Below are 12,144 nucleotides of genomic sequence, written 5' to 3' on the forward strand. Positions count from 1 at the left end.
TACAAATCACCTGATGAGCCATTTTCCCCTGGACTTCTAGATCTAAAAGCAGGGCCAAGGAGCAAGATCTTCACGTCAGTGGTGAATGATTTCCTACAGCCCCAACAGAACCTTGTGGGTGATGAACTTGCCACAGATTCTGCACATAATTAACACTCCTGCTTTGGGGAGTAAGAATGGGACACACAGAAGAAGGGTGGTTTTGCCCTGAGGACTGTGCACAGGCCAGGACACTGAGTCCACACATCCCATTTTCCCATCCCCTTGCAGGGAGCAGCTCCCTGCAGAGCTGTGTGGAGCAGTGAGGACACACCCGCAGGCCAGCACTCACTGATGGGTTGGGTTTTTGTTTTTTTCAAGTGGCAGCTGATAAAGAGCCTCTCTACTGGAGATTATTTTCCCCTCATTTGTATTCAGATAGACAAATCCAAACACACTGGAGACTGAGGCACACCCAGCTCTGCTGCCTCCAGCCACCAGCATTTCCCAGCATCGCTCTGTGTGGGCTGATGTGCCCAAGTTTCCTTGCAGAAGCTCATTCCCAAACCCTCCTGTCTGCTTCAACATCCCAGTGCAGGAGCTGTGCTGCCCCAGCCCCGGGGGATGCAGCCAGCAGAAGGCTCCTCTGGGACACACTCCTGCTGCCACCCCCATCACCCAGGCAGGAGGGACAGGAATGCTCTCCCAGTGCTGGAAAAGCTCATTAAGCCCACAGGGACCAGCACAGCAGTGTGGGGAGGGTTCAGATGCGGGTGATGTGACACTGCTGCCCATGTGCCACCCCAGCAGCACGTCCCATCCCAGGACTCACGGGCACGGAGCCGCTCCGGGGCCCTCTGGTGCGGGTCACTTTTCCCAGCATGATGAAGCCAGCAGTGGAGATGCTGCCCAGGGTGTTGAGGGGCTTCTCCGCTGTTTTCTTACAATCCACATAGAGCTTGACCTTGAAGTGGCTCACGGCCACGTGCACCTGGGCAGCAGGAGGACAAAGCCATGTTGGAGCTCTGTGGGGGGATGAGGGGGTGTCCTACTGCAGTAACACCTTCTGCCCCATGCCCAGCCTGCTGCTGGCACAGGTGGGGTGATTTTAATGAGTGAATGGATGGAGGGGGCTCAGGAGTAAGTTTTAGTATGTACTTTCCCCTCTTGATCCCCTCACCTCTCCTTGGGAGAAGCCTTGCTGGAGGTGAGTAATGAACCTGCCCACAGATACCCACAGAAAGAGCTCATTGCTCGTTTGGGTGCAATCCTTTTGCTATGAGATAGCTAAATCCCCACCCTGTTATGAGTGATAAAGTGGCTTTCTCACACGGCTGGATTCCCTTTTCCTTTCATCCAGAACTAAATGGTTACCAAAATTCTAAATTCTAAAAAAAATTATTATTTTTCAATTTTTCCTGATTATAATGAGTTAAAAAGCACCTCAGTTTTTGGAGTCTGGGGGAAAAGGGAAAAATCAATATGTGGAAATCACATTTTGATCATGAGATCACCTGAATTCTTTACAATTATGAATTTCAGCATATCTAAGAGGTTAGCCATTTCTCTGGCAATCAGGATGCAAAGCATTTGGATGATCACCCCTCAGTTTGAATGATACTCCCTGACCAGAGTGAGATCATGAGCCACATTTCTCCCTCTCTTGATAAGGACCTTATGAAAGCTCCCATAAAATATCTTCTTCACTTCCTGCTCGTCAAAGGAGACTTCCTGTAAATCAGCCTTGTAGTCATGATTGAAATAGGTCAAGGATTTCTTACTGGCTGTAGGGAAAATAGGACAAATAACAGCTTAGAAATTGATTTCAAACATATACCAAGTAGTAAATAATTAGCCTTAAACAAGGTGGAAGATTTCCTATGTTATCAAGAAGTACTACTAAACAATGGAAAAAATATGTAAACATCAAGAATATGCTCTAAGTAGAATAAAAACATGTCTTTCAATTGCACTGGGCAGTGATTTAAACGTGAGGATGGCAGCCACGACAAAGCTTCCCAAGAAACTGCTGCTGAGTAAGGAAACCATCAAAACATTCCAAGTGAGTCCGGCTGCTTGCGAGATGTGTGGAAGCACCCGAATTGAATGTATTTAGCAAGAAATCTTACGGTCCAGGTTAACACCCAGGAGAGGCTGGAAGTCCTCGTCCGTGACCTGCCACACGGCAAAGGGCTCCTTGGGCGTGTCGGGCAGCAGGCGCAGCAGGATGACGATGGTGTGCTCGGGTGGGATGGCAAACAGGTGGACATCACTGGAATGACACAAAGCAAGGGAACATCGGTGATTTAAATGCCCAGAAACATCCTGCAGCTTCATCCCGGTGTTTGCTGGGCAGTGGGGATGGGCAAAGAATCACAGAATTCACAGAATCACTGGGTTGGAAGAGACCTTCAAGATCATTGAGTCCAGCCCAGCCCCAACACCACAACTGAACCCTGGCACCCAGTGCGACACCCAGTCTTTTTTTAAACACATCCAGGGATGGTGACTCCACCACCTCCCCAGGCATTCCCCCATTACAGATCTTTATCACCCTTTCTGTAAAAAACTTTTTCCTAATATCCAACCTATATTTCCCTTGACACAGCTTGAGACTGTGACCTCTCATTCTGTCAGTGCTGCCTGGAGAAAGAGACCGACCCCACCTGACTACAACTACCCTTCAGGAAGTTGTAGAGAGTGATAAAGTCACCTCTGAGTCTCCTTTTCTCCAGGCTAAACACCCCCAGCTCCCTCGGTTGTTCCTCACAGGGTTTGTGTTCCAAGCCCCACACCAGTCTCATTGCCTCCTCTGGATGTGCTCCAGAGTCTCAACATCCTTTCCAAACTGAGGGGCCAGAACTGGACTGGCTTTGCTCCCAGGAGATGATGGTGATATGAACAGATAGAGCCTGGACCTGCTGTGCCTGGACAACTCTGTGGTGAGTGATGAGCACTCGTGGGGCTTCTCCTCGTGCCTGGGGGATGCTCAGCTGGAGCAGCTGGTGTCAGTCCATCACTGCCAGAGCTGCCTCAGGGAATGCCAAGCCACAACCTCAATGCTTCTGAGGTGAGAGCTCAGTGGAGGCTTACAAAACATCCCTGCCAGGTTCCAAAGCACTCCCCCAGGTCTGCTATTCAAGGAGGAGGAATTGTTGCCATATATCATGGGGTAAATCTTTAAACCTTGGCACAAAACTCTTGGCTTAGGGACATGGTTTAGCGGCAGATCTAGCAGCACTAGGGTAATGGTTGGACTTGGTGATTCTCCCAGCCTGAATGATTCTATTATCCTAAATCAGTGTAAATGCCCTTCAGGGATAAGCACTGAGCCCACAGAAAAGCCACCTCTGGGTCCTCACAACCCAGCTGCAGGATTTAGGCTCAGCAGCAGTGAGAAGATACAAGGCAATAAGGGAAGGTCAAATTGGTTTTGCCTGAAACACGCCTGTAATCTGAAACAGGACACATTGGCACAGCATAAACACAACCCATCAGGCATCTTTGCAGGACAGATTCATAAATAACACAAGTTTTTTCTTCCTCGCTCAGTTTCTGAAGGGGTAGTGTCCTTGGAAAGGCATCTATAAGAGCTGAACAAAAGGATTTGCCCATCATTTCCTGAGTATTTAGACCAAAGGGTTCTCTGAATCTCCCTCACTCTGTTTACTCTAAGAAGCTTTGCCTCTTTAACTAAGATTAAGCAGAGTCAGTGGCTCAGTAATTAGGCTTTAAACAAAGTAGCAATGAGTGTCAGGAGTCAGATCACTCCTGATTCATAATCATAAAAAAGGAATGAGGTCACAGGAGCTGCCTGGCTTGCTTGGGACCCTGTGGAGGAGCTTCATATGCAACGGAATGAGGTCAAGCCACAAGCCAGAGCTAATGGTTATTCCCTCTCATCAGCGCAGCCCAGGCTGCAGAGAGCAGCTATGAGAGTGATATTTTATAAAAGCAAAGATCTCTCTCCAAACCAGAGAAATTTGGGAGAAGGGATTGAAGATGAAAATGTGACCTCAAACTGCCATCCCTGAAATGTAGGTGGCTGTGAACAGAATGCCTAAAGACTGGTGCAGTGTCCATGCGTGACGTGATCCTCATGTCCATCACAGCAACTAAACAGTGGGAAAAAAGTGATTTTGTAGAAACCAAAAACAGCACTGTGAAGATGTTTGGCTGTACAAATGTATAATAAATACTATTGTGTCCCCTTAATTTTTACATGACAACTCATCTTGAGGAAAGCCAGGGGTTTGTTTTTATTTATTAATACATTAAGTAAAAACCCTCTGGCTATTTTTTTCAATCTACCAATGGTTTGATTTAGCTCATCATATTTATCATTTCATTTGGAAGTTGCCAGCAGGGCTGCACCATTCCTCCCCAAAATGACCTTCCTTTGCTGTGCTGAGGCTGAGGATGGCAAGAGCCAGGGCTCTGCTCCCACCTGGTCCTCTGGGTGAGCTGAATGTCCCTGAACAGGGTGAAGGTGCGGGAGCCACTGAATACAAAGGGCTCCATGGCCACGCCTTTAATGGAAGAATATTCCTTCTCTACCAAGCCAAAAACTTCCATCATATCAAATCCTGGAACAAAGGAGAACAGAGAAATCAGTGGTTAGGCAGCAGTGCAAAAGAAGTGTGTTTGAAGAGCAGGTTGAATTAGCACAGAGAAGGCGACAGGAGAAAATGCCCTGCACGGCACAACATCAGCTCGAGTGTACCCCTCAAATGGCAGCCAAGGAAAAGAAGAGTGTGTGCACATTTCTTGTAATCTCTTCCTCTTGAAGGAGAGTGGACAAAAGATGGAGGCTTTCACAACTGTGATTTCAAATCTTCAGGATGAAAAAAAAAACCCTATGAGAAAGATGTTACTCCAACGATTTCTTCCTTTCAACTACACACAAAGTATTATCTTCAAAAGGCATGGAATCAGTCCAGTAATTGCTAGCAGGGAGAGAAAATGATTTCTACTCTGAAATGCCTTATGTGTAAGGGACAGAAAAAAAATAGGAAAAAAACTTTAAAATACAAACTTTTCCATTTCTCTCTATTTTCAGGAGACACCCATGGCTGACCTGCCTTGTGTGGGCTAAAGAGATTCTCCTCTGACACCTCTGACATTTTCTCTGGCTCATGCAGCTTCATCTCTCTCCCCCAGCTCATCATTAAAGCTCCAAGTCATTTTCATTTCAGTTTTCTGTTCAGTAAGACAAGATTTTGCCATTTGGATTCTGTTTGAGTTTATCTGAGTTTGCAGCAGACTGGGATGAAGGAGATGGTTCCTTCTTGAGCAAATAGAAGGGCTTCATTTCAGTGTGGTGGTTTCAGTCTGGATTCCCTCACCCCTTCACCATTCACAATCTTCTGCAGTTTCTTGGCTTGAGTTTTTATTTCGCCTGGGGGTTGGCCCAGGGTGCTTTTATTTCATTATTTTTTTCATATCCCAGCAGTACAAGGGAGTTTGCCAAAATAAATGACCTACTTGAGAGCCATTTATCTCTGGTATGGAGCTTCTGACACTGAGACTCCCTTTAAAATGCACAGGAAGAGAAGGCTTGAGTCACAATTAAAAACGTAATGAAGTATAATCCCATTATTTTCACCGAGTCATGGAATCCTGGAACAGCTTGAGTTGGAAGGGACCTTAAAGATCATCTAGCTCCATGGGCAGGGATGTTACCTGCAATATCAGTTTGCTCAGGGCCACATCCAGCCTGGCCTTGGGCAAGGTGAAGTGACTCAGCTGTGGAGTAACCAGACCTGGGAGCTGCAGCCAGTCCCTCAGCTCACCTGTAACTCAGAACTCTGGGAAGGAGGTGATAACCCTGTCTAAGCAGAACTCACTGCTTTCTCAGGAAGCAACACTTGCAACAAACCCAACAGCAGGAGCAGCTCTCATGGCACAGACAGAAAGGGGAAATTCCTGCCCCCAAAATCCTGAGTGCAGCCTGAGTGCAGAGAGCTCCTCGGGCAGCGAGACCTCCTCTGGAGAGTGCACAGGGGATCCCGGGGACTGGCTGACAGGTTTGGAGTTTGATAGTCTGAGGAGCCTTTGTGAGATAGGAATTCAAATCCTCCGGGAATTCAAAGGCTGTTTGAAGCTTCACCTCCTTAAGGCTGGTGAAAATCCTGGTGTTAAGCACTAACAGCCGAGAGCACGAGCTGGTGGAGCAACAGAGCCTAACAACTCAGGTACTGCAAAATATTCTTCTCCCTGATAAAAGACATGTGCCAGTTTTCATTCTCACACTTCTCCCCTTTTCCTTGGGACATTTTCCCGACACTCAGCTCTTGCACATGTCTCCAAATCAAGCCCAGGCAGTGTTTTCAGTCACAGCCCAGCAGCACCAGGGCTTGGATCTGCTACTGTACCTCTTATGGAACCTTCCGTGGAGGTGATGGTGGGGCAGGCTGTGAGAACAGAACAAAAGGGGAAAACTATTAGAGGGGGAAAAAAAACCCAGCAGGGCATTATGGAAGCAAAATGAACACAGTTCCTTTAGACAGAGCAAAGGAAAAATACAGCAAAACTTAGAATAGCCTGCAACTTCATTCAGAGCTTGCAGTTTAACCTTGTTTTTATATATATGGAGAAGGAGAGAATTGATTTTTGTGCAAACATAAAAGTTGTTTCCTGGCTTGCCTATCGCCAAAATAAAAATAGTGTCTTTCATCATCAAACATCTCCATGATCACTTTCTTTTGACTAACTCAGCTGGCACCTGATGATATGCAATACAAGAGAGCATCATTTTAGCAAGTTTTTTTTTTTAAATCAGACATCAAAACATTTATTTTTTCTTTTAACAGTGCCTTAGTAGTGTGGTAAAATAAAGATATACGCAGTTTCAAATTTTGTACCTGCAATTAAAAATACACACAGCAAAAAAAAAAGTATCTCAACTTGAGAGTCTGGCTTTTGATTTCTTTCAGAAAACACAGAGAGTTTTGAAAATATTTGTAGTTTGTCTTTCAGAAATCCTCTTGATGAATCCTTTGAGATGCCACAGGATAAAAAGAAAGACCAGAGAAGAGATGGGGATGTGAAGCTGGAACATGAGGCAGCAGGGCTATGAGCACACTGTTTAAAGGCTCAGGTAAAGAGGTGTTTTAGAAAACAGCTCATGAATGCTATTTTCAATCATCTGCTGCCACGTAAATCCCAAGTCACGGATGCCAGATGGAGCTGGGACAAAGGGAATGCTTGACGCAAAATGAGAAATGTCCCTGAAAATCAAGGACACTTGACAGGATGGGCTGTTTCACAAGGGGTTTACTCAGTCATCAGGATAATAGAATCTAAGAGTTCATTGTACTGAGGCTTCAGCATAGCCTCGCCTTTCTTGGATCAATGCCATTTCCTACCTCAGCAGCAGCCTAACTTTTGTGAAATGTGTAAGACATTTAAAAGACGTGACTTACTCACCCCAAAAGACCTGAGATTCCTAAGCCTGTAAGAGTTTCAGTTCCTCACAGTGAAGGAAGGACACCCAAACCTATGACTCTGATGGCCACGGGACCACTAAAGCCAGGATTTAAACCACAAAGACTTACAAGGTGCTGTGACCTCTGTTGTTCCAACTGATGCTTAATTTTTTATATACCATAATTCCTGTAGAACTGGGTGTAAAACTGTGGAAGGGATCTATGGAAATCCATTAAAAAATCAGTTTCTGAAACTTGAGCCTTGCAATGCTGAGCCTGACCAGCCCTTGCATGCAGAATCTTCAACCTATACACTGCTCTTTCCCTTCTCCTTCCAGAAACCAACTTTTCTAAACCTTAGAGAATTATTTGGGTTGGAAGGGACCTTAAAGCTCATCCTGTTCTACCCCTTGCCATGGGCAGGGACACCTTCCACTATTCAGGTTGCTCCAAGCCTTGTCCAACCTAGCCTTGGACATTCCAGGGATGGGGCAGCCACAGCTTCTCTGGGCACCCTGTGCCAGGGCCTCAGCACCCTCTCATGGAAGAATTTCTACCTGACATCTAATCCAAACCTGCTCTTTGTCAGCTTGAAGCCACCCCCCCCTTGTTCTATCACTCCACACCCTTCCCTCTCCAGAACTGAAGCATGGTGAACAAAAACCAAACCAAAACAAAAAAGATCCTAAAGCAAGCTGTAAACTTGCCCATTTTCCACGTATCTTTCTTGTTTGGGAGTCAGTGAGTTCATTCTGACCCTTGCCCAGGCCCCAGAGTCCCTCTTGCTTACATCCCTGGCAATTCTCCCCTCCTTCCCAGCTGTCAGCTCTGGGATTGCTCACAGCTCTTTGATCAGGCAATGCTCAGCTTGTGTGAAGCCTCTCAGAGTCAGGCCAAGGATCCCTGACACTGGCACTTTCACTTCTGCTTTGAAGATTTTTCCCTAGACTTTCCAGCCTAAGATTCCTGCTGTCTTGTTATTTCCTTTGGTTTTTGTTTTTCTCTTCAAATCCCAGCCCAATGCAGTTATTCACTGAATAACTGAATGTTCAATGTACATTCGCTCCTGGAAGATCAGATCATTTCTCTCAATAATTTGGTTATATATCAATATTGGAGCCTTTATTGCACATCCAGCTCTTTTCCCAGCATTGTTACATATTGTCTCTCCTTCTTCAAAAAAAAAGGTACTTTATAAAACATAAAGAATTTAGTATTTCTTCCATTGTCTTTTCAGTTCTCATAGCCAAATAGCTATATTAAATTCTACAAGGTGACTCATCAGCCTTTTGAGAGGTTGTTTTCTGCTTGAAAGTTCACAGGACTTTTCCACTGTGATCTGAACACCTCAATAATACTTGAAAACTTCATCTGCTATGTCCTTTGTTGTCTATAAACTAATTTTTTTTTACATTTAAGCTGCCTCATTCTTCAATCTTGACTTCACTCAATAAATTTTAAAACTGAAATTTTGCTTGGAATAGTTTCAAATAGTCAGGAAAAGCCAGCAGTACCACAATATCTGCATTGTGATATTTACTTATTAAAAACTTTTTATAATCCCATTAATTCAACATTTCTCACTAATCCATTTCATAGTTTGCTTTCTATCAGCTATGAGAGCATATGCTCATTAAATTTAATAAGGGACTTTACAGGGAATTTTAATTTAAAACATGTCACACTTCCCTGCACTGCATTTTGGTCAAGTTGTGCAGAAATCCTCTAAAATACTGTTGGTCTGTTTACTGAGCCTGGTGCTAAGAAGTTCTGTGGTTTCTGGTTGTCCTTGGGTTGTCCCCAAGGGCACCTGCCAAGAGCTGCTGGAGCCCTCCTGCTGCTCTGCAGAGCCCACACTGCGCCGTTTGCTCTGAGTTACAAACCAAAGCAGGGCTCCAGAGGACATGATTTACCCTCTGCTTTAGGTGGGACGAATCCTCGGATGGAAGGGAATTTAGACAGCACAGGAGCTGAAAGAGAAAGCAATCATAGAATCAGAAAGTTGGAAAAGAACTTAAAGATCAAGGCCCAGCCTTTGACCGAAAACCTCCACGCCCACTCCGCCACATCGGGAAAGGCCGTGTCTGCTCGGTTTTTAACACTCCCAGGGAGGGTGACTCTGAATGCTCCTGGGGAGCATTTTCCAATGCTTAACCACTCTTTCAGTGAGGAAATGTTTCCTAATATCTGACCTGAACCTCTCCTGGCCCAACCTGAGGCCATGCCTGGGCTCTGTTATCCAGATTGTGATGCCAGGCCCAAAACCCAAAGGGCCGCCAGGCCCGAAACCCGAAGGGCCGCCAGCCCCTCGCACTCATCCCAGAATTGCCAGTAACTGGCACGAGTACAGAAATTGGGGCAGGATTTTCACTTTTCAAGGCCAATATTCTGTTGCTGAGCAAAACCCTGGCTTCAGGCAGAGCCCCCGTCAGGTGTCCCCGCAGAGGTGGCCTCGAGGTGGCAGAGGGAGGGCGACAGAGGAGGTGCCCACTCCAGCTGAGCCCTGTACCTGTCCGGCCCGTCGTGGAGGTGCTCTCGCTCTCTCCCGTGTAGTGGATGGCCGAAATTGTCACCTTGTAGGCTCGGTCAGGCAGCAGGGACTGCAGGGTCACACTGCTGCTTTTGCCAGGAGCCATGATCTACAACGGGGGAAAAAAATATCCGAATGATTGGGGTTCTCATTCCAGCTCTCACTCACAGCCCAGAGTTAGGTGGGGCTGGCTGCTGGGTGTGAGGCTCAGAGCAGCATTCCTGCTCAGCTCAGCCCAGAAACCTGGCTCTGAGCTGCTGTTGGACTAGCAATGGCCAGAGGGAAAGCATTTTCCCGTATAAAGACCTCACTATTCCCCATGGAAATGCAGCAGAAGTGCCTGATAACAGGATTATCAGCCTGTTTAAGTAGGGAATCTTTTAAAAGAATTATATTTAACCTCCCTAAGGCAGAGGGGCAGTAGGTTTATCCCCCACCCCTCTGCCTCCAAGAATTCCCTCCCCAGTCCAGGGAGCACAGAAAGCTGTGTTATTAGTGGCTTTGATGGAGAAAAAATCTTAATTATAAAAGAGCCTCAGAGTGCTGTTTACAAAGCTACACATCAGCAAGAAGAGATTTGGTTTTGAGCCCTGATATCCTAAGCCTGACTGGAGTGAGCAGAGTTCCTCTGGTCATATTGTCCCCATGGGCCTCTGGCCCAGTGTCTGTCCCCCACAAAGGAGCTGGACACTCACAGTTTGCTGGGCAGCAGCGTCAGAAACAGGGCTGTAGGTGATTTTGTAGTGCTGAACTCGGCCATCAGGAGGGGTCCAGTGCACCTGGAGGCTGCTGGGGGTCTCGGAGTCGATGAAGAGGTTGGTGGGTGGGCTCCGGGAATCTGTGACAGGGATGGAAGGTGAGCAGCACAAAAAGCAGGGAGAAACCTCTGTAAATCTCTGGAGCCAGCAGTGTTTGCTTTCAGGCCCATTTCTGAATGCCTCAGGGCTCTGCTGTGCAGGTAACCAGCACTCAGGGCAGCCACAAGCACCCAGGCAAGAGGGAAAAGAGATTCTGGGGGAATGAGGATTGCCCAGCTACAAACATTCAGCAATTCCAAGCCTAGGACATGGGGAAAATTCTTGCAAAGGTGAAAGAGTCCTGGAAGCACAAGGCAAAGAGACCCATTGTACACATCATGAACAAACACCAAGGCTGCTTGAACTGGAACTGAATTTCATCAAGCTGGACAAACAGCTTTACTGGCACTTAAACCTGGATCACACATCAGAGTTAATCCATCCTCATTTCTAATATTTTTCTGCTTTTTCTGTTTTAAAATTACTCTTAAGAAAAAAAAAATCCCACAGCATCCAGCACACCAGAGTTCTGTCTAGAGCTTCTGACATCCACACCCACAGCCCAGGAATGGGTCACACACAGTGCCTGAGCTACCCCCTCTTCTCTGGCCCTGTCCTAGGATGGCTGGATGGATTCCAAACAGGTGATGGGCTGAGCCAGACAACCAGAAAGGAGTTTGCCAGGGACCATAGCTGAGCAATTTTTAATTACATAAATGCATTTCTTTCCCTGGGGTCCTGCTGTGCAGCAAACTGGATCTGACGACAGAGGCTCTTCTGCTGGAGGGATTTCTCTGAGCAGAGGTTGAGAGGGAGGAAGGGAAAGGCAGAGGGGGCTAAATCAGGTCAAAAAGAGGCTCCAGAACATGGGGTTGTCTGCTCCTGGGGCGTTTCTAAGCACAAAATCATGTGTCTGTCCTTGAACTCATGCTGGTGTGAAGACACAGAAGTTCTGGGCAGAAAAAAAAGAAGAATTTATTCAGAAGACACTAAAAATGATGGGTGAGCCCTAAGGACAGTCAAAGAAACACACTAAGGTGATGAGGTTTTTATTCTGCACTTTTCCTGTAAGGATGTTCTGCCCACCCAGCAAAGCCTGGGGTGACCTTAAAGCACAGGCTGAGGGAAGATCATTTGCATCTTCATTGATCCTCCTCTTTTGTTTAGAAAATGAGCTTAATTTTACTGAGGCTGAACCAAGATTGCAGCAGCTGAATCAGGCTGGAGGTGTTGCTGTGCACCACCATGAGGTAAAGCAGAGAAGAAAACAAGAATAAAGCCACTTCAGCAGCACTTTTATCAGTCAGTGATGTATCTTTGCTGCCAGCACTGGCTGTTTCCTTCACCTGAGGTGAGGGGAGACTGCTGAAGTGAACTTTAAAGGGAGAGTTAGGGGAAGTCTTTAGAGTCA

At 46.4% G+C, this 12,144-nt stretch overlaps 1 protein-coding gene across 1 annotated transcript in view; it reads right to left on the reverse strand.

Moving 5' to 3' along the window:
• Window positions 1-12,144, reverse strand: part of COL20A1 (collagen type XX alpha 1 chain) — a 50,930-nt gene that overhangs the window by 14,186 nt on the left and 24,600 nt on the right. The window contains exons 19-26 of the mRNA XM_041478575.1: window positions 10,632-10,774; window positions 9,916-10,045; window positions 9,320-9,376; window positions 6,354-6,392; window positions 4,427-4,565; window positions 2,109-2,251; window positions 1,654-1,763; window positions 812-970 (exon numbers count right to left, since the gene is read on the reverse strand). Of these exons, the coding sequence (XP_041334509.1) occupies window positions 812-970; window positions 1,654-1,763; window positions 2,109-2,251; window positions 4,427-4,565; window positions 6,354-6,392; window positions 9,320-9,376; window positions 9,916-10,045; window positions 10,632-10,774 (920 nt within the window). The remainder of the gene's footprint in view (window positions 1-811; window positions 971-1,653; window positions 1,764-2,108; window positions 2,252-4,426; window positions 4,566-6,353; window positions 6,393-9,319; window positions 9,377-9,915; window positions 10,046-10,631; window positions 10,775-12,144) is intronic.

The sequence above is a fragment of the Pyrgilauda ruficollis genome, unplaced genomic scaffold (assembly GCF_017590135.1).
Source record: "Pyrgilauda ruficollis isolate IOZ18807 unplaced genomic scaffold, ASM1759013v1 scaffold45, whole genome shotgun sequence".
NCBI lineage: Eukaryota > Metazoa > Chordata > Aves > Passeriformes > Passeridae > Pyrgilauda > Pyrgilauda ruficollis.